The sequence below is a fragment of the Felis catus genome, chromosome D1 (assembly GCF_018350175.1).
Source record: "Felis catus isolate Fca126 chromosome D1, F.catus_Fca126_mat1.0, whole genome shotgun sequence".
Taxonomy (NCBI): domain Eukaryota; kingdom Metazoa; phylum Chordata; class Mammalia; order Carnivora; family Felidae; genus Felis; species Felis catus.
Genome location: NC_058377.1, coordinates 101566938 through 101591070, shown reverse-complemented (window position 1 = coordinate 101591070; position 24133 = coordinate 101566938). Strand labels below are relative to the sequence as shown.

Genomic DNA, 24133 nt, shown 5'->3' with positions numbered 1-24133 from the left:
TTTTTTTTTAATTTTTATTTATTTTTGAGAGGGAGATACACAGAGTTTGAGTAGGGGAGGGAGTCCCAAGCAGGCTTCAGGCTCTGAGCTGTCAGCACAGAGCCCGAGGAGGGGCTTGAACTCACCAACTGTGAGATCATAACCTGAGCTGGAGTTGGATGCCTAACTGCCTAACTGAATGAGCAAATGAGCCACCCAGGCGCCCCTGATTGCTCTTTAAAATGGAGATAGCAAAATGTTTCTTACCCAAGCTTGGGTGGAAGTCAAATTGGCTGTCATTTGCAGAGCACCTGGGGCCGAATCTGATAAGTCTTGCATACTCTGAAAATGCTTGTCCCTTGTCCCCTCTCCATTGTCACCTTAAAGGTGTCGTCCCATGCAGCCAATCACGGATTTAGAACCGCAGGGTGGAAATTGATTGTATCTTTGCCACCATCTTTGTGGTCCTGGGTCAGACATCTTGGAGCCTCAGTTTTCTTATTTATAAAGGGTGAGGTTGGGGCTAGAGTTCTCTCCGCGTCTCAGAATTTCAGAAATCTTGAACTTCAAATGCATGGCCTGTATTTGTTACTCACTTTCTCCCACCTAGGCTTTGTATATTTCTTACCTGTTTTTCTCCCAATTGATTGTAGCTATTTTTTTTCTTCTGTCTTTTTCTTTTTAAATGTTGAAATACTTTAAGGAATTGCTTTAGATTACTTTTTGGGGGAGGGGTTGCTTTAGATTATTATTTATTTATTTATTTTGAGGGGGGAGGGCAGAGAGAGAAGAAGAAAGAGAATCCAAAGATAGGTCCACTCTGAGCCCCAAAGCAGGGTTCAATCCCATGAACCATGAGATCATGACCTGAGCCAAAATCAAGAGTTGGACCGTCCACCAACTAACCCACCCAGGCACCCCTTATATATTTGTTTAATTTTAATTTTGATTTATTTTTTTTAGAGAGGGAGAGAGCATATGCCCTTGAGAAAGGGAAGGGCAGAGGAAGAGAGAGAGAGAGAGAGAGAGAGAGAGAGAGAGAGAGAGAAAATCCCAAGCAGGCTCTATGCCCACCTCCCTTCTGGTAATCCATTATTTAATTTTTAAATGTCTGTACAATATTCCCCAGAATGAAATACCAAAGTTTATTTACTGTTATGCTTTTTGGAGAATATTTATGTGGATTCCGTTTTTTTATCATTTGAAGCAACAGTAAAGTGGAAATCATTGTTTTTCCACTCTGTGTTTCTTCAGGGTAGATAAAAGTAATGGGATTTCTGAATCATCAGGTAATCACTTTTCAAAAAAAAAAAATTCAAGAAATAGTAAAAAATTGCCTTCTGGAGGCCCCACCCCTGCAACAGCCAGTGATCTCCAGTGATCACCAGTTTCTCTCCCTGCTTTCTCAGTATATTTTCTCACTTCTTAATATCTTGTCAACTTGAAGGGTGAAATATTATATGATTATTGTTTCAATTTGGTTTCTGTGATTATTGGAGATATTAAAGGGATATTAAACATCTTTTCATATTTATTGGGACTGGGAGTGTCCTCTCTGTATCTTTTGCCAATGACTACAACGAATACTTGCTATCTTAGTGGATAATTTGTGGTAGCTCTTTGTGTGATCTGACTTTAGTCTTCTGTAACATATGTTTCAGTAGTTCTCCAATCTGTATGTCTTAATTTTACCCAGAGTATATGTTGGCATTTGTTTACTTAAAATTATTATGCCGTAAAGCTTTCAACCTTTTCTTCAGGTGATTTTCATGTTCTGTTTAAGAAGTCCATCCCTGTATACAACAAATCGTAATGCTAATTCTTTAGTGTTTTACTGTTGTATGTTTATAATAGAATTTTTCTTTTTAGTTTAATGATGTGGGTGGAATTTTAATACGATCTATTTTTTGAAATGGCCATCCAAATATTGTAATTAATCTTTACTTTCCCGATTGAAAGAAAATGTTTATTCATACTAAATTGGCATATACGTCTTGGTCTGCCTACGGTTTTTCTGTCTCCTGCCTATTTTAGTAACCATACCTTACTGGTTAAGCATGATGGCTTTATTTATGTGTTGATATTTGGAATAGCACATCCTGTTTCTTTGATTTTCTTTTTTGAAATGTCCTTTGTTTCTTTGAACATTTTTCTCTTCCATGAATTTAAACATCTGACTTTTTTCATTAAAAATTATATTTTAATTTAACTTTTCCAGTTGGTTGGAACTGCATTAAATTTACCAAATAACCTGGCAGGTGTCCTAACCTCATCAGCCTTAAACAGCCAGGATCAGGTTTGTAGTCTGATCCAACCAGCTTTTGACCCACCGCAATGAGGGAGACCATGCACACTTAGAACCATGGATGTCTCATTAAACACACAAACAAACAAACAAAAAAAAAAAACTAGAGCTATTATAGGATTTTGAGAAGTGGGGAGTTTTTGGTGAAATTTCCATCAAGGAAAATTGCGATGAGCTCAAAGCAAAGCAAGGCTGTGTGGAAAGGGGCCAACGTTACAACATCAGAACAGTCTGACCCACAAAGGTAGTAGAGGGTCCTGTTTCCATGGAAACTACAAAGGTAAACTAGGTGTAGAGTGTTGTATCCAGACATCCCTCATGTGGAGTTTTGTACTCGTGTTGGGGACTGGGACTGCTTTGCTCTGTCAGACTGACTTAGATATTCCAGACCAGAGTGGGGTGTTTCGTCTTGCTGATGTGATTTCAGACAAAAATTGTAGACAGTCTGTTTTTTCAGAAAGTAAAGTTTATCATTGAGCAATAAAGTATTTGCCACTACCTCCCCACCCCCCCCACCCACCCAAATGTTGTTAGGACACTTTCCAGTTGCAGCATATCTGTGGGAGAAATATCATTTTCTGTTCCCTTCATAATTGATGTATCTGCGTGTGCTATTCCAACCTGAAGAATGGCCATGCAGAGTCTTACCGTCCCTGTTAGAGCTAATTTTTACTATCTCAGGAGGAAATGAATCTTAATAAACACATAAAAATACAGTAAATGTGTTTTTTTGACTGATCTAGGCATTTCTTCCCTTGTACAGTAAAGTTAAATAATTTATATTTTTCTTCATATGGATCTTGAATGGTTTTTGTTAGGCTTATTTACAGTTATTTTATCAATTTGTATTGATGAATATAAGTTTTTCCATTATAATTCATAGGTAATTATTATTGACTTTTTTTTACACCAATCTTCTGCTACTTTGAAGTCTTTCATTTTTTTCTAAAAAAATTATCTTATTGGTTGACTATTTTACACTTTCTATGTGGATGACTATTTTGCTTGCAAATAGTGACAGTATTTTCTTATCTCTGTTTTCTAGAATTCTTACACTTTCTTTCTTTTTTTATAGTTTAGTATTTTGGATGTACCCTTCACTATACTGTTAAATAGCACACATTGTGAAAATATATAGTTTCTGGTTATAGTATTAATATTCCCAGGGCTTACCCTACACACATATATTCTCTAGAAGCTAGAGGAAGATCCTTTTTACCAAGTCAAGTAATTCCTTTTTTTTCCAGTTTGGAAAGTTTTTCTTTGTTTTCTTTTTTTTTTCTTTTCTTTCATTTTCTTTCCTTTTTCTCCTTTCTTTTCCTTTCCTTTCCTTTCTTTTCTTTTCTTTCCTTTTCTTTCATTTTCTTTCTTTTCTTTTCCTTTCCTTTCTCTTCTTTTCTTTCTCCTTACTTCCTCCCTCCCATCCTTCCATCCTTCCTCCTCCCTTCCTCCTTCCTCCCTCTTTCTCTTTCTTTCTTTCTTTCTTTCTTTCTTTCTTTCTTTCTTCTCTTTTCTTTCTTTCTTCTTTCTCTTTCTTTCTTGCCACATTTTATCAGCTTCTTTAAAGAATTCTCTTAAAATAATTATAATGCATTGTCTTTTAATATGTAAGTGTGGTGAGTAATTTTACAGATTTTCTAATGGTGACCCAATTCTTAGTTCTAATTTTTTCTTTAAAACATTTAAACCATATTGCTGTTAAGAGTAAGAAGCTTACTATATTTGCTTGGTAGCTTTTAGTTTAGTCTCTTTTTATACCAGTGCTCCCAAATTGGACCTGTAGTTTCTCTTCTTGTGTATAATGTTATGCTTTTAAATAATTTAAAATTGTATGCATTATTAACGTTCTGTTTTTCTCACTCTAGAGAACAACACAACCAATGGCTGATGGGAACAATACAAGAATCACAGAATTTATTTTCATAAGTTTGAAGTATCATCCTCGAATGCAAGTCTTCCTTTTCTTGCTATTTCTACTTTTTTACCTTGTTACCATCACAGGAAACTTGGGTATGATTATTCTTATCCAGATAGATCCCCGCCTTCACACGCCCATGTACTTTTTTCTCAGTCACCTGTCTTTTGTGGACATCTGCTTTTCATCAGTAGTGGGTCCCAAGATGCTCACTGACTTCTTCACTGAGAGGAAGGCCATCTCCTTCCTGGGCTGTGCCTTGCAGCAATGGTTCTTTGGGTTCTTTGTGGCCATTGAGTGCCTTCTCCTGGCGTCCATGGCTTACGACCGCTATGTGGCCATCTGTAACCCATTATTGTATTCTGTCTCCATGTCACAGAGACTCTGCGTACAGTTGGTGGTTGGACCCTATACTATTGGCTTCATGAGCACCATGACTCACACAACGGCTGCTTTCCGACTTCCCTTTTGTCGCTCCAACATTATCAATCATTTCTTTTGTGACATGTCCCCCCTTCTTTCTCTGGTATGTGCTGACACCCGGATCAATAAACTGTTGGTTTTCATTGTGGCTGGAGCTGTACTGGTTGTCAGTAGCCTGACCATTGTAATCTCCTATTTTTACATCCTTACTGCCATCCTGAGGATCCGCTCTGGCGATGGGAGGCGCAAAGCCTTTTCCACCTGCTCCTCCCATCTCACCGCAGTGTCCATCTTATATGGGACCCTCTTCTTTATCTATGTGCGACCAGGTGCAATCTTTTCTCTGGACATCAATAAAGTGGTGTCGGTGTTCTACACAGCAGTGATCCCCATGTTGAATCCTCTCATCTACAGCTTGAGAAATAAAGAAGTGAAAGCTGCCATGTGCAGAACGATCGTCAGGGGGAAGTTTTGCATAAGAAGTTAAATTCCTGTCTGGAATACAAAATAGATAAAGGGCAAAGCTTCTAGACATGGTTAGTCTACCTGGTCATCATCCAAAGATGCTAAACAAACATGCAGACTTTGGAGTATGGCATCCTTGAAACGTTCAATATGACTTTTATTTTAAAAACTTTTTAAAGCTCCATTTCAATCGTGTGCCTGTGGATGATAAGAATCCCCAGTCACTCAGAGTCAGAGTAATTCTGCTTCCTCAAACATTTTCATCATTAGGAATAGGATAAAAATCTAGTAAGTGTTGGAATCATCTAGCTATTAATAGTGTGGTACTAGTTAAACCAATATACATGTCCAGGCCAGGTGAGATTCATTGGAATGATATGCATGCTCCCTATCTCTAAATACAGAATTGAAAATAGCAAACAGGGCAGGTTACCTAGGTACAAATGATTTCTTTAACTAAAGGGACTCCTTTAAATATTCCTTTAAATATCTTTTATACCTATTTTTGTATTCTTGTCTTCTAAGAATACAACGTCATGATCACTGCAGAAAAGAAACCCAAATATGGACAAGTGAAAGGTGAACAACATTGACAGCACAATTCTTGCACTCTTATTCATCCACCAAGTGACAAATGACAAGAGAGATGCCTCTTTACATATTTGATTTTGATGTTGTTCCAACTACTACTTTAATACTTGGTATTTAGTTATTTCTATTTCTTTCAGACAAAAATAAATAGGCACTGTTTATTATAGAAATTATAAATAAAATGCAAACATGTGAATGAGAGAACAAGAAAATTCTAAAAAAGTCAGAGGCAATAGGTGTTGAGAAGTCAGAGCTAAACTGAAATTCAGAAAATATATATCCTATTTCCATGTTAGTCTTTTTTGGTTGTTCCAATTAAAAAAAATATGACAGAATGAAGTTTAAAAAGATTTTAACACCTTTCTGTGCCTCAGAAAACATTTGAGCAATTCAAGAAGTATTATAATTATTTCAGGGAAGAGGTATTATTAATTATTATGATTTTTAAAAAGTGCTCTTTTGGTGCAAGCTAGAGTTTGCAGGTATTTGAGCCCTGATGGCTGAACATGAACTAAAAATATAAAATTTATCTCTAGACCGCAGAAGACAGAGGGGGGAAAAGCAAAATGAAACATGACTCAGTAAGGATACAGAGAGAACTAGAGTGTAAATTTAATCCCAAGTCTGTGCCCTAATAAATTTCATGATGGAGTATGCTGGATACACTAATCCTTTCTTTGGCAGTATTGATGGAATGTTAGTGTCACAACCATCCCTTCCCAGGATTAGGAACCCGCTTTGAATATTGCAATTATTCTTGTTTTAAATTTATTTTTATGTTTATATATCTTTTTAATTCTCCAGTTAGCACACAGTGTAGCCTTGGCTTCAGGAGTAGAACCCAGTGATGACACCCACTGTTCATCCCAAAGAGTGCCCTTCTTAATGCCCATCACCCCTTTAACCCATCCTCCACCCTCCTACCCTCATCAACCCGCAGTTTATTCTCTGTATTTAAGAGTCTCTTATGGTTTGCCTCCCTCTTGGTTTTTATCTTATTTTTCCTTCCCTTCCTCTATGTTCATCCATTTTGTTTCTTAAATCCCACATATGAGTGAAGTCATACCTTTATCTTTCTCTGACTGACTGACTTCACTTAGCATAGTACACTCTAGTTCCATCCATGTAGTTGCAAATGACGAGATTTCATTATTTTTGATCACCGAGTAGTATTCCATTGAGTGTGTGTGTGTGTGTGTGTGTGTGTGTGTGTATGGTATATATATATATATATATATATGGTGTATGTGTGGTATATATATATATAGTATATATGTGGTATATATATATAGTGTATATGTGGCATATATATATATAGTATATATGTGGTATATATATATATATATATATATATATATATACCACCTCTTTTTTATCTATTCATCTGTTGATGGACATTTGGGCTCTTTCCATACTTTGGCTATTGTTGATAGCCCTGTTATAAACATGGGGGTGCACGTGCCCCTTCAAGTCAGCATTTTTGTATCATTTAGATAGATTCCTAGCAGTGCAATTGAATTGCTGGGTCATAGGATAGTTCCATTTTTAATTTTTTGAGGAACCACCACACTATAGTTCTATGCACTAAGTGCATAGCCCTTAGCAATGAGGTCATAGAGTGGTTTGTGTTCAGAGGGAGTGAGCAGGTTATGGAGGGAACTGAATGCCAAGACAATGAAATGATATATAGGCTAGGGCCAATCATGGTTTTGGTGAGACAGCTGTCTCAGACAGCAGGAATGAGTCACGGGCAAGCAGCCTAGAGAAGCAGAATTAGTGCCAATGTGATGCTCTGAAAAGGATTCAGATTTTCGCACAGAAATTTCTTCCATTTAACTCACATTATTTATTGATTTTTGAAACAGTTAATTAGATGAAGGCTGGGATCAACAGTCTCAGATGTGTATGTTTGTGCCGCTGCTGATATAAGTGAGTTCCCTTTCTCTTGCTGAAAGGAAAATTATCGGTGTTTTAGTCTGTGCCTTTACAGCACAGATCTTGTAACAAAGGAAGGTCCTTGAGCATTCCCTTGTTTTTTTCCCACTCCCATTGGGGTGTTTTTGTTTTTGTTTTTCAGTAGAATCTCCAATTTCTAAGTTTAATGCTACGGGGTACAAATACAAATCTGATCTGTTTTCTCTATGATATTGGACTAGGAAAAGTAAGCAACATTAAAAACAAAACAAAACAAAACTACAACAAAATCCCCTCAATCCTTTTTCACCCAAGTTATTGGGATCAAGGTAGCTTTGCTTCAGCCTGGGGTTCAGGGGGACTTTTGTGAGTCCCATGTTCCCTCTGGCATGAATGATGGGGCAATTGACACCTCTGAAGCAATCTTGGAGAAGGATAGTGGACATAAGGGTCAGGCCAGGGAATTCATTCATGGTCGTTCAGTGGCCACTCTGCATCTCAACACTAATCGATTCAAATCACAACCCAGCACCCCCCTCCCATAACACAGCTCTTGCAGCCTTGGGGAGCCGTAGTGATAAGAAATAGTGTGGGTATGGGGCACCTGGGTGGCTCAGTCGGTTAAGCCTCCAACTTTGGCTCAGGTCATGATCTCCTGGTACATGAGTTTGAGCCGCACATCAGGTTCTGTGTTGACAGCTCAGAGCCTGAAGCCTGCTTTGGATTTTGTGTCTCCCTCGCTCTCTGACCCTCCCCCACTCACCCTCTGTCTCTCTCTCTTCCTCAAAAAAAAAAAAAATAAAATAAATAAACATAAAAAATTTAAAAAAGAAAAAAGAAAAAGTGTGGGTCACAGAGTCTTAGATTTTGTTCACGTTGTAATGTCGGGAGACACCATCAGACAAGTTCCACCACGTTTTGTGTATAACTCAAACAACGAAAGTTTTAGAAATAATTTAAGCAAACGTTTTCGGTCAGGAAAGGGGATGCAGAATTGCTTATAAGTCCCTGTACAATTGAAAATATCTCTTGGTGAAGAACCTAACCTTCTGAATGGAATGGGTGCTATCAGGTCTTCTTTAGGTGCTTACAAATTCCCTGAAATCCATCGGGATCATCTGTGTAGACATTTTACTTTTGCCAAGGCTCTTGATATCTAAGAAACGGACCAATAGAACACACTTAGATCGAAGTGAGCCATCATCTGAACTCAGGATGGTGGGTCAGTAACCGCAATCTCCTTAAATCTCACTTGAGCAATTTCAGTGCCAAATATAACGGGGCTGAAGGCAAATCTTGGGATGCTGTGGGAGGAGCACAGCCATTGGTAACCTAGCAAAGAGTTCCCACTGAGTGTGTTGAGAGGTTATGCGCCTTCCCAGAGATTCCAGAAACCCCTTTCTCCATGGTTGTACCACTGTTTTTCAATGATGAAGCAAAAATAATTTTTCTAATGGAGAAGATGTTTCAATTTACTTAAGTTAATATGTAATTTAATGCATAAATTCTATCAAAGAGTCTTAGAACTAATAAGAATATAAAAATGTGCTTAAATTATAAAAACATTGTTTATTGTTGCTGCTAGAGCCTATATTTGGAGGGAGAGAGGCTTGTAAGTAAAGGAAAATTAGCTAGGGGTCAGTAATAATACTAAAAGTACTATATAAAAAACAAAAAGCATAACAGAATGGAGGGACCTCCAGATGGACACATTTGAAATGGAACTTTGAAGAAAGAGACAGAAAGGTTTAAAATAGATGTTTGGAGAGAGAAAGAGACAACCTCTTCCACACGTTCCTGCCCCTTACCAATGTGAGAAACAATCTAGCTAAAGAAAACCCCATTTTTTAACATGCTTAGGATTGTGTATGAGTATGAGAGGGAAGAGGGAGAAGAGGGAGGAAAAGAGGGAGGAGAGAGAGAGAATTTAGATGGGAATGGCCCAGTTATAGTCACACTTCACAAGTAAGATTGCATAGTGCAAAATGCAAAATAAGAAGTAATGTCTAATAATGCAGACAATGTAAACAAATATTTCTTAACATACTCATTTATGAAATGGAGGTAACATTATGTAAGGTACTTTGTTATTATAAAATTAAGAAATATGATACAGATAAGGGCTCCAAAGTTTGTGACTGATATTTCTAATATTTTTGCTTAGTCTAGTAAAATTTTTATATGATCATCTGTATAGATGTTAGAAAGGCATAGAGAACATTGCTCCCTATCAAATTTTATGAAAATAGTAGCCTAAAAAAAGATAAACGCTTCCTTCTTGCATGTCCTGAGGAAAGACTACTTTTTCACCAGAGTTTAGCACAATATCTGACACGAGTGATTCAGTAGAATTTTCTTAAATCCATCTGAGGTCATTTTGAAAGGAATGTGCTGAAATTTCATTACTTTTGAGGCTGATATTAGCGTTTATCCAATTTCCTGTTAATAAAGATTCCCTCAAACTGACCTTCTATCCTGATTTCTTAAAAACCTAGTTTTCAATATTTAGGATTATTTTAGAACAAGAGGGTGAAGAATTTGTTTTGCGTCATGTGCTTTAGGAACACGACGTGAACAATTTCACGTTAGTTACGAAATATATTTCATTTTCTTTCTCAGTTTTCAATCGCCTATTAGCATGGTCTCCGCGGTTGTAGGATGTGTTCAAATACAAGGCAGACAGCTTTCCTTAATGAGATAGTATTTTAAGAATTCCTCCTCAAGGTGGAGCTAACCTTGGCCACTAGATGGCAGCATGAGCTCATCAACCACAATCACTTTGTCCACTAAAGTTTCCTTCAGTAATTGAAAGCGTTATTAAGATACGAGGCTTGGAAAAAGCTTTCAAAAGCCTGAAAAATAATTTTGAAGGGCTGTGAAATTATATACACATTTTGTATGTTTGGGCCATAACACACAGCTCAGAGAGCTTACTCTGTCACCAAACGTTCTTACAGCTCCTACATCATCATAACAATAATAAATAAAAAGTCTTTGTAACATTAGCTGCAAACACTTTTCCTAGTCCGTCCTTCGCAACTTTGAAAATAAATAAAATTGCATGTTTTCATTTTTATTACGACTTCCATCTTTAAATTCTGAACACAGATTAGAATATTTGGCAAACATTTATTTTTGAGGTTTTGTGGGTTTTCATATTTGTATTTTAATCTAATTATTCAGGAATTTAAAAATATCTGAACAAGAATCCCCTTCTCCTTCATGAGAAAATACTTATATGTTAATAATAGTGGTGATTATAAAATGCTATTGTTAGTTGGGCTACTGAAACCCTCTTTAAGAAAAGGTGATGTTGTAGGCTTTGTAAAGATAATTTTATTTTAAGACAACTCTGTAAGGTAGAAGTTGTTCTCATTCAAGAGATAACGAAAAGTGAGGGTCATAGATGTGGAGTGGCTTGCCTGAGGCTACACGGAGGAAATGGATTCAAATTAGGTCTGCTTGGTTCTCAAGCTCTCCTTTTACTGAACTGCCTCTTTTACTTTATTAGAAAATCTAGAGCTTAGGGGCGCCTGGGTGGCTCAGTCACTTGAGCATCCGACTTCGACTCAGGTCATGATCTGGTGGCTCCTGAGTTCCGAGCCCCGCGTCGGGCTCTGTGCTGATGGCTCAGAGCCTGGAGCCTGCTTTGGATTCCGTGTCTCCCTCCCTCTCTGCCCCTCCCCCCCTCATGCTTTGTCTCTCTCTCTCTCTCCAAAATAAATAAAGATTCAAAAAAAATTAAAAAGAAAAAAGAAAATCTAGAGCTTAATGATGGCACTTGTGTTCAGTTGTCGGTTCTGGTGCCAGTGTCACCTGGTCCAACACTTACTTCTGTAGAAAGTCTGTTATTTAGTACGTCTGGTATTTTATGCCCTACTTATCATTTCCGGAATTTTTCTTGATACGTTTACTAGTGAAATGTTTTAGATGAATGCAGAATTGTTTTTGGAAATAAAAATGTAAATAAAAATCCTTTTGCAAATCCAATAAGTTCTCAACGGGAAATGTCTATATGAATTGCCAACTGGAGTAGCAGTTGATGTCTGTTCCCTGACATACCTTAGCCAATAAACAAAAAATCAAGATTGTGCTTTCATTTATAAGGACATAAGAGAGTAAGTTGAATTACTTGACAACCAAGTTTTGGTCCCCTCTGCACTCCTCACCCCATGTTATAGAATCTTGCAAACAGTAGACATAGATCAGGAAGGGTATCCAAAATATAACTGGTGGGACAAGGGTACTGATATGTGGGAGAGAATACTGGTTGAAACAAGGTTCTGCCATGGGCTGTCCTCGCATTATCCTTCTAGTGGCTGGATGGCAGCGAAGTCTGGATTTGGAGTATAGGGGTTTTGTGCTCAGGGTGGTGGGCACTTGAAAGGCTGAGAGAAGATGCTGGAAGCCGAGCTATCCCAGCCTGAGTGGCGGGGCCCGGGCTGTGGACGGACTGGTGACAGCAGGGCAGCCCGCCGACAGTGAAGCTTCTTGTCCTCCCACTTTTAGGTAATTCGGCCTTAAAAGTACCTGGGGTGTTGTCTGTTGGGGAATTGCCCTCGGCAGGCCCCCTGGGAAAAGAACCATTAGGGAAGAAAATAAGGTTCTGCAAGAAATTGAGCGGCTTTACGTTTAGCCCTTGCCGTCCCCTATGGAGACTCCTCCACTTGCAGGAAGGATGGCCTCATGCATTTGCCAGCAAAGAGGGCCTGTAAAGGAGAGACATATGGATCTGAAAGCCCCACTCAGGCAACTAAGGAGTGTATCTCTGGGCACAGGAGACTTCAACCCCTAGGCCCACCTGGCCCCCCGGAGGCATTCCAGATGGTGACTGAACCTAGTCGGTTCACGTACAGAATGGTTCCTTAGTTCCTAGGTGCATTGTCTCTCTGAGAATGTGTGAGGCATGGGTTTCTAAGGCCCTATCGGCCCCTTCCCGGCACCTCAGACCAAAGCAAACACATTGTTCTTCTGGCCTCTTGTGGTTAGGAGGTCATGTCCCCGTAACTGTTCCACTTGAGGTATTGAGAAAGGGAGGGCCTTTCATGAGAACAGCAAAGCAAATGCTTTATAGACTATAGATAATTATAGATAAACGCAGATGCATAATGGAATAAGGTAAGAAATTAATCTATAATCAAAGGGTATGCGGGAACATTATGAGAAAATCGCCATGTTATTTCTTAAAGGTTGACTACACTAGGAACATTTTAGAATTAGGTAATGTTAGAAACACATAGATGACGAATGCTGCAAGGAAATCACTAGCAAATATCGTGCCACGTTTGCTATAATAAATCGGCCAGATCAACACACTGCTGTTGTCTATGTCCATTTTTATTTCAGTTTTTTATTTTCAGCTTTTTATTTTAGTTTTATTTTATTCTCACTGACGCCGTTCATCCTTCGGGAATCCCTGGACCTGCTGGAGCTGGACCCCGGCAAGAAGCAGCTATTTTCCAAAGACTATGGATGTATTTTGATATTTAACAGCTGGCACAGCCAAGCAATGCTACCCTGGACACTGCAAATGTCTGTTGCATTGACTGGGTTATCATCCCTGTCTTCCACGATCATGGTCTTGTAAAAGATAGCGTCACACAAAACCACCATAATAAAAGTAGCACTGATAAATCCCATAGGTGGGGTCATTGAGGGTTTTGAAATTTAGTGGCCGAGATTGCTTTAGACTGCAGATGTCAGAAGGAAGGCTCGCTATGGTGGAGGTGATGTTTCAGCTAAAAATTGCATGAATTTGAAATAGTGTTCAATACCAATCTGATATTAAAACAAAAAAGCACAAAATAATATTTTTATTAATTTATCCTTATCGTCAGATAAAAATAGGCAAATCTTTTGCAGCATAGGGTGAATGCTTTGTGGTAAAGCTTAACATAGTGTATTTGTACCTTTCCTTTCTTTGTTCATTTTTCCTTGCCTAATATTAATCATTTAGGTTAAGAAGGAAACAGCTTTTAAGAGCACACAAATATGCATTAGAAATCAACCTAATTTTTCGCCTTTTCTTTGGTAAATGGTTGGCCTTATGAATTTGAAATTCCAACTTTAGTCAATAGTGGTTATATCCATATAGCTAAAAATGAATTATCTTAGGTCTTTTTGACTTCAGAAACTAATTTTAATAGGGATTTAATTGAAATACAATATTATACTAGTTTTAGGTGTCCAGCATAATAATTTGTTCTCTGTGTGCATTGCAGGATGGTTACCACAAGCTTTTTACATCCATCAGCACAGAGTTACAATTTATTTTTTTACAAGGAGAACATTTAAGGGCTACACTCTTAGCGACTTTCAAATATACATACAGTATTTTTGATGGTAGTCTTCCTGCTGTCACTACATCCCCAGGATTTATTTATCTTATAACTCATTTTGTTCACCTTTCCAACTCTTGCCTCCGGCAATCATCAAACCACCGATCTATCACTTCTCTGTTTCTTTGAGTTTTTGTTTTTGTTTCGTTTTGCTTTGTTTTAGATTCCACATGTAAGTGAAATCATACAGTATGTGTCTTTCTTTGTCAGACTTATTTCAGGAAAAAGTTTTATTTTATTTTAATTTATTTTAATTTAATTATTTTATTTTATTTTATTTTATTTTATTTTAGAGAGAGAGAGAGAACACAAGCAGGGAGGTAAAGCGAGAGTGAGAGAAAAATCTAAAGCAGGCCCCACACCCAGCACAGAGTTCGACTCAGGGCTTAATCTCGTGACTGTGAAATCACAACATGAGCTGAAATCAAGAGCTGGGTGCTCAACTGACTGAGCCACCCAGGCATCCCAGGAAGTAAAGCTTAAAAGGAATCTTAGGAATATACACCCTCAGGATTCAAAACAGTCTTATATAAAGGACTTAAAAATAATTATGTGATAAACAACATGGGAAGAGTTAAAATACTAATTTCCATTTAACTTAATAAGTACAATTTTTTAAAAAAATTAGAAAATAGAAACATGATTCCAAACCCGCATTAACCAGTTCTTCAAAGAAAAAGATTCAACCAACCATCAGGAAGACAGTAAGCAGGGCCAAAGTCACTCCCCAAATTCTAACTAATGACCAATGCTTGTTGTAGACACTCTACCTAAGAAAACACGCATATAAAAAGCCTTAGCAATATTCAACCTATGAACTCACACTGCCATACAATAAAAATGGATTATTATCCAGACAACTCAAAGGAACCACATAATTTTGAAGTGAAGTAGCAAAGGAATCAGAAAAATATTCGAAAAATATTTGGAATTTCTGAAGGATCTCAGATGTGTTTGTTTCTGTGAAGAACACACATAAAACCATGAAAGAGGTCCACTACTAAGTATTTACACAAAGGGTACAAAAATACTGATTCATAAGGGATACATGTTTATAGAGGCATTTTATATAACGGAATATTACTCAGCCATCAAAAAGAATGAAATCTCACCATTTGCATGATGTGGATGGATCTAGAGTGTATCATGCTAAGTGAAATAAGTCAGTCAGAGAAAGACAAATACCACATGATTTCACTCATGTGGAATTAAAAAAAAAAAACAAAAACAGATGAACACAGAGGGAAAAAAAGAGGCAAACCAAGAAACAGACTCTTAACTACAGAAAACAAATTGAGAGTTGTTGGAGGGGAGGTTGGGGGAATGGATTAAATGAGAGATGGGTATTAAGGAGGGCACTTGTGGTGAGCACTGTTTGTTATATGCAAGTGATGAATCTCTAAATTTTACTCCTGAAACTAATGTTACACTCTATGTTAACTAACTGGAATTTAAATAAAGTCTTGAAACTAAAGAAAAAAAGAAATTGAAGGACAAATCTAAATGGTTTTCAGGGGAGAAATGGAATGGTCTTTCATATGTAGAGTCGACCAGAAGTTATTATCAAAGATTCAGGTCTCATGGAAAAATTTACATTAAAGGATTCAGGAGCACGCTAAGACATTCAAAACAAATCAAACAAAACCTCTTAGAGTAAGGAGGCTGTGTCACACACTGAAGTGCTTATGCTTTCCCTCACTCGGGCTGCAACCTGTATTGACTCTGTTTGGTCAAGATTTTGCTGTTTGTATTGCAAATACAATGCTGAAGAATTTTGTTTTATTGCTTTTTATTCATTTCTGGGCAGTAAGAAATGTATTTCCCTTGCCATATGCTAACAGTTCAGATATAACATCTTACCATAAAGTTTACTGATCCATTGATACATTCTCAGAAATTCTCTTCCAGCTCTTCCTTCTGATGGTTCCACTCTTTGTTTTGAGCGAAGTCCCAGGAAAATGAATTTACTTAGCAACCTATGGTCAATGCTGTGTCTGAGAAAAGTTCATTTTCGACATGCTTTGCCCTTGACCCCAAGATACGAATGTGAAAGAGAGACGGGAAGGGAGAGCTAGGGTCCTCCTGTGTCCCACCCTCTCTGTGCTACTCCAGTTTCCCAAGAGTTCCATAGACCTTCCTTGCTTAGCCTGGATATAGAGAGAGTGAAGAGACTATATCCAGTTAAAAACAAACATAATGACATGATCAGAAAACAGATCTCATCGGATTTACTTAGGATATGAAGTGAAACTTTGATTGTACCTTCCCTTAGTGGTCCATTCCCAAGATATGGCAGACTTTGGGGACACAGCAGCTCCCATAGCAGAGATGATGCAACTGGTTCAGGGAACTTTTATTGACTTGAAGACCCTGAACACATTTTACAGTGAGTGAAGAGTCCACAGTTTCTTCTTGGAAGAAAAGAAACAGTAAACCCAAATGACTGTTGAAAATTCTGACCTATTGTGCACGTGAAGGTGGCCAGATTAAGGGGAGGGGTGGAACCCGACCAACTTGGCTTAGTTTTGCTGTAGCTCTTTGTGCCATCTTTAAAGAAGAAAGAGCCCGTTAGAATGTAAATTGACAGCCCCCAATCGTTTTCTGTTCTTTCGACCCGACTTTTAACAAGGTAAAGAGAACACAAATTATTTTAAATGGAATTACAATAAATTCTATATTGGACTCATGGCCAGGATGAACACGATCCTCATCTTTGTTGGATGATGGAGAAGACCTAAGAAGAGATCATTCATGTAGAGATAAACTTAGGTTTTGCAACTGGATCAAAACATACTCACGTAAGTAGAACATGGGACAGAGATGCTTTAGCAGCAGAAGAAAGGGGAAAAAAGTAGCACAGAATTCAACTCACATCCCTGTCCACACCTTTGCTAAGGGAAGGTTATCATAGGTTGTGTTGACATTATGATATTATCCTGGTGCTCTGAACATGAGGGCTGGTTATGTTCCCCGCTCTGTGTGGTTTGACCTTTAAGGAGCACTGCATTCTATTCTAAACACCACATACAGCAGGGAAACAGAAATTAAAATGTGCACGGAAGGCTTGGGTCAGTTTAGAAACTATAGCTGACAAGGGATTGTCCTAGAGTTTTGGGCAACTGTCAAATGGAAGAGTGAGATGTAGTGTATGAAGGACCCTGAAGAAGTTCCTAGACTCTTGAAGAGTCCTCAGCAAGGGGTGAGTGTGGGGTGGACAGTCTGCCTGGAAATCCTCCCTTTCTCTTTAATTCCCTGAAGCAAAGGATATAATGTAAGCTGCATTATTGGCCTCAGGGAGGCCTCACCAAAGTCGAATGATACATTTCAGATTGGAAAACCGAGGGAAAAGCGTCTAACGTAAGTTTGGTGTTGGGCTCCTATCATTCTGGGCTAAGAAAACTTTTCAAAGAAAGTATAAGTAGTTTTCTGATCCCTGACGTACACCTTCCCCTTGTTCTAAGTGGATGCGAATTCTGAGAGAGAAAGACACAGTTTTAGTCGCGTTGAGCACACAAAGCAACTCAGGTTTGAAGAGATCAGCTGACTTAACCCAGTGCACCCTTATGGGGGGTGACAAAGGAAATGTGGAGGGTATATGGGTGGGATGATTTAGGCTCTTTTCCAGATTTCTTCCCTGTGCATTTCCATGCAGGTGATACTCAAGCTCAATAGTCTATTATCCTACGGGCTTCCCATTAGTGGCGTTTGGCTGTAACCTCAACATCAGGAGTAGGCAGCCAAACAGGCATCATCCTGTACTCATAGTGGAATGAGTTTTGCATCTCTTTGAAAAGAGTAGAATTGTGGACATGCAATTTCTATAGTGTGACAAAGGAAAGAGCACAGTCTGTTTGGGCACGCACACGTGCAAAGCCCACCCCTGCCGGTCACTAGCATCGTGAACGTGGGTTGAGCTTCAATTGTCCTCCTATGTGAATTGACATAATCATAGTCAGCTTGCAGGCTTATTAAATGAAGTATGTAAGGCAAAAATACGAACACTTATACCGTTGTCAAGGTGCCCAATGAGACTCTGCTCAATACTTTGCCAGCTTTTTCTCATGTTATCCTCAAAGCAATTTACAAGGTAGGTGTTACTATTATTATCCCTGTTTCACAGATGAGGAAAAGTAACTTTCCCAGGGTCAGAGGGACCCTGCCTTTAGGCTTGGGTTCTAATTCCAAAGTGTGTATATCCCAAAAATGAGTGGCTGCTCACTTTCTCCACCCTGCCTCACTTCTACTCTCCTGCATCATTACCCCAGGTGTGCGCTCACCTGGGGAACTCAAGCAAAGTTCACTGAAGTGAGAGTTCTTGGACATGTCTTTTGGAAGCTCTCTGCCATCTGTCATGGGACCTTGAGAAAGCTGCTTCTATTTTCTAGGTTTCTGGTTTCTCATCTCTGTATTGATGGATTTCTGCAGACTCTTAGAAGATGAAGGCTTCAGATCCGATCTTTTGCACTGGTCTATACTTCACTTTTGTTTCCTTGGCCACAACATGCAACTAAGTCATATCACCCGTGATGCTCTCCCAGCCACTGGTATATTTTTCCTGTGTCCCGTTTTTGAGGATATGTTCAGCAAATCTGTTGTGACTCCTCTGCTCTTCTTCTAGGGGAAACGGGAACCAGTCAATGGCTGGTGACAACTACACAAGGGTTACAGAGTTCATTTTGGCAGGTTTGAGTGACAACCCCCAATTGCAGGCCTCCCTCTTCCTGCTCTTCCTGAGTTTCTACGTCATCAATCTAACCGGAAACTTGGGTATGATTATTCTGATTCGGATTGATTCCCGCCTTCACACACCCATGTACTTTCTCCTCAGCCACTTGTCCTTTGTGGACATGTGCTTCTCCTCTGTTGTGAGCCCCAAGATGCTCACGGACGTCTTTGCGAAGAGGAAGGCCATCTCCTTCTTGGGCTGTGCTTTGCAGCAGTGGTTTTTTGGGTTCTTTGTGGCAGCAGAGTGTTTTCTCTTGGCGTCCATGGCCTATGACCGCTATGTGGCCATCTGCAACCCATTATTGTATTCTGTTGCCATGTCCCAGAGACTCTGTATCCAGCTGGTGGTTGGTCCCTATGTCATCGGGTTCATGAACACCATGACCCATACAACAAATGCATTCCTTCTTCCTTTTTGTGGCCCCAATGTCATTAATCATTTCTTCTGTGATATGTCCCCCCTCCTTTCCCTTGTATGTGCTGACACAAGGCTTACTAAGTTGGTAGTTTTTGTCGTAGCTGGAGCTGTTGGAGTCTTCAGCGGTCTGACTATCCTGATTTCCTACATTTACATCCTTGTCGCCATCATGAAGATCCACTCTGTGGATGGGAGGCGCAAAGCCTTTTCTACCTGCTCTTCTCACCTGACGGTCGTCTCCATCCTGTATGGTACTCTTTTCTTTATTTATGTACGACCTAGAGCAAGTCTGTCTCTGGATCTCAATAAAGTGGTGTCAGTGTTTTACACTGCAGTGATCCCCATGTTGAACCCACTTATCTACAGCTTGAGGAACAAGGAAGTCAAAGATGCCATCCACAGGACTGCTGCTAAGAGGAAGTTTTGTATGGCCTAAATTCTTATGTCGTCAGGAAATTGGGAGACAATTCTAAAAAGACAGACTAATTGTGTGGATTCCTAAGATTCCAGGCCATTTGTAAGTGTTGGGGGCTGGTTGGCATTCATTTACCCACTCATCTATCCACTTATTCATTTGCTCAGTCAATATGGATTGATTAAGCCCTGTATGTGATTTCTTTCCTCTGTAATATACCAATATTATAGTTCACATCTACCGTCTATTTAATTTTGCTTCTCTCAGACACCTCACAATCCAATTATTTTCAAAAAACCTTTATTATTTAATTTCAATTATTGTGTTTTGTTTTGTTTTTTATTCTGCTGACATATTTTCTCTCCCTACTGACTCCTTGATATGTGCAGTGTTTTGGATTTTGCACTCCTACATAGCTCCCATCAAAGGAATCTATTTATTTATTTATTATTATTTTTATTTATTTATTTATTTTTGGGACAGAGAGAGACAGAGCACGAATGGGGGAGGGGCAGAGAGAGAGGGAGACACAGAATCGGAAACAGGCTTCAGGCTCCAAGCCATCAGCCCAGAGCCTGACGCGGGGCTCAAACTCACGGACCGCGAGATCGTGACCTGGCTGAAGTCGGACGCTTAACCGACTGCGCCACCCAGGCGCCCCAAAGGAATGTATTTAAAAAGGATGTAGAATTTTATGCTTAATCTCCTAATACACTAGTTTTTTTTTTTTTTGGAGTGACCTTGACACGAAGAACTACATATATCTCAGGGCCTAGAGGTGGAATTGTGTTCAACTCTGACAGGTGGGTGGTTCACAGGGGCCATTTATAGTAACAGAGACTTCTGCTTCACTCTAATGCACTGAACACCAAAATAAGCTTCTGACAGAAGGTGCTAAGACTACATTTTTTTAGAACTCAATTTTCTGGAAGGTGTTGAGAGTATTATTACCTAAACTTCTGCAGGTTGGGATTTGATCGTGCATATGATGCTGCCAAGAATGTACAGAGAAATGCCATAGGTGAAGTTGGGCTCTCAGTCTAGATCTATCTGTTTCTTTTAAGGTCAGTAGGTTTGTAGCATCACAAGGGGGTTCATAGAGGCAGCTCAATTTGATGGTCATGAATTAAGGGCAAGATAAGTGCTGGGAAGACGTCAGGTCTGAGCACTGTGATGTACCATCGCTGCATATGGAGAATGGGCACCCATGCCAGGGGCTTTATGTCCTCTCACAGACCCAACAAGGTGATTCAATTCTATCTTGTCTTTTCTTGACATAGCTTTATCTCTGGACTTTGAAATGAAGACACAAAAAGCAGAGAGCTTCACCGAGGAAATGGATCAGCATTCCTAGATGGCCTTATAACCTCAGGGCTAAATCCTTGTAGAAATGTCCTCAGAATTTTAAGGAACTCCTACATCCAACTATTTGCCTAAAATGAATTTAGCAAAGTCGATTAAGAAGCTTTTAATGAGAGCCATGGTCTGTCTCCTGGTTATATAGACAGACAACTGTTCTAAACTTTTGCGTACTTTTCCACATACAAAGTATGATGGGTTATTTTCTAGCAATTATTGTTTAATGTGAAATCTCTGAAAATAGACAATTGATCAGTGAGCTCCCACACAATCATATCATGCTTTGTAGCCATGGGGCTTTAGAGATCATTTACCCTAGCCAGATTACTGGCTCAGAGAAAAATGTCTTTTATTATCTTATGTGATACAAAAGCCCAAAATATGACTTGCTATCAAATTTATTTATGGTAGATTTATTTAAAATTCAAGAACTTTGTTTTACAGCGAATTTCCCAGATGGGATCAAATTTCTCCAAGAGTCTTCACTGGAGATAGTAGAGAAGCAACATGATATAATAACAACAACAACGACAAAAAAAAAAAAAGAGTTAGAATTGGAAAATGTCATGCATTTACTTATTCAACAAATAATTATTGAACTTCTTCTGTGTGCTAGGCACTGAGCCTGGTGTTGCATACAATGGTGAGAAAAACAAACATCATTCCTGCATCTACACAGTGGATAGGATAGCAGATCTAAGATGGTCTTCTGTTTATTACCTTTTGTGACATCTCAGTCAAGTCCATAATGAGGTACACAGAGGTAATGATAATATCCACCTTATTGTAAATGATCAGGAGGATTAAATAATGCAGGTGGAATCACTTCATAAACTATGAGCATATTTTGTTGCTCCCCTCCCCCAATAAAGCTATTCAGTGAAAACAGCAGAACTCTGGAACTAGCATGTTACTGGAAGTGTGCCAGATCCCCCAGTATTGGTTCCTTTGCAGGATCTTAGGATGTAGTACTGGGAGGGGACACAGAGGCAGATGGGACAGTTACCTCAATTCTAATCCTAGAGCCATCACTTGAGTTTTGTGATTTTTCTGGGATGTCTTTTAATTTCACCAAATATCTAGGGGTAATACTGCCTAACTTACTGAGGATTTGTAACCAGTTTCTTGAAGGAAGCTAAAGCTTACGGGGTGTACGTAGGAGGCAACTTTCCTATTTTTTGTCATTGCCCCTTCACACTCTTGCTGTGTCATCTCAGACCTTCCTCCCACTCATTAACATTGCAGGCAGCTCTGGTAGGTTTTCCTTGGAAGTAAGAAACACAAGATTTCCTTTATTCCCCAAGTATTAGAAAATCAAGTGCACTGTCATGTCAGACGACATGCCCTTTCCCAGATTACAACATCCTCTCTCCCCCGTCTCAGGTGCTAAAGTCTTGCTGTGGTCAAAGGGGACCAACCCAAGTCACTACTGGTGGCCTTTTCTCCCCACGCTGCAGCTGCTGCTGTGCGGCCAGTCCAGGACCAAAGCCAGGATGTAAAGAGGAAGAGAAAGAGGGCAGAAGGAGTTGGCTGGAACAGCTGGAATCTGGTGACAGATGCATGATTGCTGGCTCTGTCTTTCGGGGGATTCCTTTGTGGGTTCTTCAGAGTGAGAGTGCCCCTCGACCCCACCAACCCAGACCCCTGAATTCCATCTGTTAGTCCTTTGGGAAGCCACCTCCCCCTCTGGCTGGACATTTATGGCTCCTCCAGCAGCTCCTTGGTTTCTGGTCTTGAGTCCAGGGTGATCTCACCCTGCCAGGAGGATGACTTTCCTTTTTAAGAGCCTTCCCTCTTCCTTGTGGCCCACGTCTGGCTCCAGGAAACACAGGCACTCCCGGGCCCTCCAAACTCTGGAAGAGAAGGCTCTGTCACTTGGCCTGGTAAAGTCATAAGGGTGCACATTGACGATTCTCTTTGAAGGAATCCTCTCCAAACTGTCCTTACCTCTTCCCCCGACTGCCTGCCTCTCCTCCAAGCTTAGGGACAGTAGAGGAAAGTGACCCAATATGGTAATGCTGGAGGATCTAGGATCCAGGGTGAATGTTCCCACCCCTTGAGCAAGAAGATGTCCACACACTCTGCTTTAAATTTTTTTTTAATTTGTTAAATGTTTGTTTATTGTTTTGAGAGAGACAGAGTATGAGTGGGGGAGGGACAGAGAGAGAGAGAGAGAGAGAGAGGGAGACACAGAATCTAAAGCAGGTTCCAGGCTCTGAGCTGTCAGCACAGAGCCTGATGTGGAGCTGAAACTCATGAACCACGAGATCATGACCTGAGCCAAAGTCAGCCACGTAGCCAACTGAGGCACCCAGGCGCCCCAACTCTGGTTTAAAACTCAGGAAGTTCAGGAGTTCCTGGGTGGCTCAGCCTGTTAAGCATCCAAATCTTGATTTTGGCTCAAGTCATGATCTCATGGTTCCTGAGTTCAGGCCCTGCATCAGGCTCTGCACTGACGGCTTGGGACCTGCTTGGGATTCTCTCTCTTCCTCTCTTTCTGCCCCTTGCTGCTCGTGTGCTCTCTCTCTTTCTCAAAATAAATAAATAAGTAAATAAACATTAAAAAAACAACAAAAAATTCAGCAAGTTCAGCTACCTTAGCTTGTCCTTCATTCCAGGGCCTCTGCTAAAACTCTGAGACAACATTTAGCATCCTGGCATAATTTAAATCAGATAATAAAAATTAGGTGCATAGTTTTGTGTCTTGCTATAACAAATGCTCAATAAACACAGGGTATATTACTATTGTGACATTGACTGAGGTAGTTTTTCACCTGTGACAATCCCTAAGTATTACTGCGTGTAAAAAAACTTCTCTTTTATTACTAGGCATCCCATCAACACTACTTAAAAAAAAAGTATCTTACATTTTTTTTTCTTTAGTTTGCTGTGTGATTTCCCATTAACTGAGAAAATGTGCACAATCACAACTATGGTTTATATTTGCACAGTACTGAGTTAAAAAAATAAAGCCTTTATTTTTACTTTAATTAATGAAACTTTTTTTTTTAATTTTTTTTCCAATGTTTATTTATTTTTGGGACAGAGAGAGACAGAGCATGAACGGGGGAGGGGCAGAGAGAGAGGGAGACACAGAATCGGAAACAGGCTCCAGGCTCTGAGCCATCAGCCCAGAGCCTGACGCGGGGCTCGAACTCACGGACCGCGAGATCGTGACCTGGCTGAAGTCGGATGCTTAACCAACTGCGCCACCCAGGCGCCCCTAATTAATGAAACTTTTAGAAGCCTCATGCTGCACTCATACATGGCCATCCTAGAAACTTAC

At 39.6% G+C, this 24133-nt stretch overlaps 2 protein-coding genes across 2 annotated transcripts; both read left to right on the top strand.

The window, feature by feature from the left end:
• The first annotated feature begins 4164 nt into the window (after nt 1-4164).
• LOC101087522 (olfactory receptor 1009) lies at nt 4165-5109 on the top strand. The gene has a single exon (XM_003993358.1). The coding sequence runs from the start codon at nt 4165-4167 to the stop codon at nt 5107-5109; it is 945 nt and encodes a 314-aa protein (XP_003993407.1).
• A 13458-nt stretch (nt 5110-18567) lies between these two features.
• Nucleotides 18568-19509, top strand: LOC101087267 (olfactory receptor 1009-like). Its single transcript, XM_003993357.1, has one exon. It carries the CDS (start codon nt 18568-18570, stop codon nt 19507-19509), a length of 942 nt encoding a protein of 313 aa, XP_003993406.1.
• The last annotated feature ends 4624 nt before the right edge of the window (nt 19510-24133 follow it).